The sequence below is a fragment of the Montipora capricornis genome, chromosome 3 (assembly GCF_036669925.1).
Source record: "Montipora capricornis isolate CH-2021 chromosome 3, ASM3666992v2, whole genome shotgun sequence".
Classification (NCBI taxonomy): Eukaryota; Metazoa; Cnidaria; class Anthozoa; order Scleractinia; family Acroporidae; genus Montipora; species Montipora capricornis.
In genome coordinates, this window is record NC_090885.1 from 39,921,456 (window position 1) to 39,923,955 (window position 2,500).

Here is a 2,500-nt window from a genome sequence, read left to right on the forward strand (position 1 = left end):
AAAGAGGTGGATGGAGTGGATGCTGGAGGGAATCCACAAATTTACTGCGAATGGCCACCAAAAAAAAATCATCTGAGGATCTGATCCTTTCTTTGATCGCAGGAGCAATTGGCAGGATATTCCCAAAGAAATGATCAAGTCTTCATTTTTGAAATGTAGAATCACCAACAGTCTTGATGGAATACAGGATGATTTTAATTTACGAGCCTAATGATGATTCCAATTGCGAACTTTATGACACGTTTGTAAGGGAACTTTTTCAATCAAACTCCGAGTTCGAGTTTGAAGGCATTGACATTTGAATGCTGTGCTTCCGACTCGGTGAATATATTTTTTACAGACAGTAAACCCACGGTTCAGTTGTAAAAAGTACTTTATTGACATTTCAGACCACAAGCTTCCACTTGATAATAATTATTGTTGTATGTTAAGTTTGAATTTATGCTAAGGTAGATTTTACATCACAAGTATGCTCTTATATTTTGTAGATAATTAAGACTTCAGGAACCCTAAGTCATAAGATTTGTATTATCGGTAGTATGTAAGTTTATATATCACATAAATAACATTGTAATCCTTATTTAGGTTGGGTTGTCAGTTCATTAAAAGATATAGTGTAATATAGTATAACCGTCCTCTTGAGTGGTTTATTGTTCTTTTTTGAAAATGTGGTCCAAAATTGGGTTGCGTATTATACATGGGCGCGCTGCCATTATACACGGGTAAATACGGTAATTGGAAAATTTTCAAAATTTTCAATTCCCAATTGTTGATGTTTCATTTGGTACCATCATAAAACTTCCTACATGTATAATGTGCTAGGAATGATGGAACATCAATTTATTTATCAAATAACAATGATCCTTAGGAGTCATTGCAAAAGTGTACATGGCTTCAGATAAAATCTGTAAGCCAAAGTGAAATCATATCTATTCTTCTTTCCACCCTGGTTGACTTTCGAAGGATCAGTTGAAAGTAATCGCCACACGAAACCTTAGAGTTAGGCCATAGTCAAGAAGAAAGCAAAGATTGAGCAGGAGAGGAGAAGGAGCAAGAAACCTAGATCTTTGCATGGCCATTACATTCAACCGATCCTTCAAAAGTCAACTCCAGGGAAAGAAGCATCTAAAATTCACCAAACCATCTGCTATGCAGGCTATGGGTTATTATTATACATGCTTCTGTGGTGCTAATATTATTAACCATTATTATTTAGGGGCCTGTTTTCAAGATCTTCTGAAAAGCAGCCTGTTCAAGGATGGAAGTTGTTTGGCAAGGTCCCTCTAAAAGAAGCCCAGGATAATAGCATTGATCTAGCCACTCACTCATCCTCTTTTAACCGAGGTAATTTTTTCAGAAATCTCAAAGAATTTTTGAGGAATAACATTACCATTACCGATCATTAAAATGCCTGGCCCAAGGACCATGTTTTTTACTTGAATCTACAAATTGCCTAGAGATTGTAGACAAAAGATTATTGTCATTATTTAATTCAAGTTTGTAAACAGGTTAGAATTTGGCCCCTCTTTTGGTTCTTCTTGGTGAGCAAGCTTCATTTTTGAATTTCTCGCCACGAAATCATTTATTGATGGTAGCGATACTGTACAGAACAACATGCAACATCATTCTAATGCATTACGTCTTGCACCACTATTTTTGTTGCATTCAACAGAGGACTTCAAGCGGAAATCTACTGGTGATAAGCCTTCAATGACTCCCCCAATTTCACGCTCAAAGTTTCTTTCTTTAAAAAGGAAACCTACCACTGGAAGCTCAACAACAGCACTCATTTTTGAAAACAGGCCAAGGTATGAATTGGAAATTTCTCTTACTGCCTCATTTTCCCAGATATTTTCTATTGATCAGCAACATGAAAGTCTGTGAACAACACTACCAGCACTCAAAGATAAAAGTCAGATCCCCACTCGGTCATGTAATATCCTTCATAAGTCTCTTTTATAAAAATAACATTGTGTTCAGTGAATTACTTGATTTTCATGCCACCATTGTTTAAGAGGCCAGAGGTGGGAGGCGCGGTGGCCTCATGGTTAGAGAGCTCGACTCCGGATCGAGTGGTCCGGGTTCAGGTCCTGGCTGGGGACATTGGGCAAGACACTTTACTCTCACGGTGCCTCTCTCCATCCAGGTGTATAAATGGGTACCGGCAAAAATGCTGGGGGTAACCCTATGATGGACCAGCATCCCATCCAGGGGGGAATAGAAATACTCCTAGTCACTTCATGCTACAGAAACCAGAGATAAGCGCTGGCCTAATGGGCCTTTCTAGGCTCATAATAGAGACTTTCCCCTTTTATTCTTTAAGCGCCGTACTCACCCACTTTACATTGCATGCCTTTGTTTTTATTATCTGGGAATTTGGAGCGTCTACTTCCATATATGGGCAAGTATCATTGATTACAACAATCTTGTCACAAGAATAAAAAACACTTTGAAGATCCTCGAGGAGGATTATCCTGTGAAATTAAAGGGATTTCAATCA

The 2,500-nt window shown here is 38.2% G+C and overlaps 1 protein-coding gene across 1 annotated transcript in view; it reads left to right on the top strand.

Annotated features, from left to right (window-relative positions):
- The window catches only part of LOC138043140 (TBC1 domain family member 14-like), a 21,395-nt gene that overhangs the window by 4,244 nt on the left and 14,651 nt on the right, over window positions 1–2,500 (top strand). Inside the window, exons 2-3 of the mRNA XM_068889272.1 lie at window positions 1,217–1,344; window positions 1,673–1,808. Of these exons, the coding sequence (XP_068745373.1) occupies window positions 1,217–1,344; window positions 1,673–1,808 (264 nt within the window). The remainder of the gene's footprint in view (window positions 1–1,216; window positions 1,345–1,672; window positions 1,809–2,500) is intronic.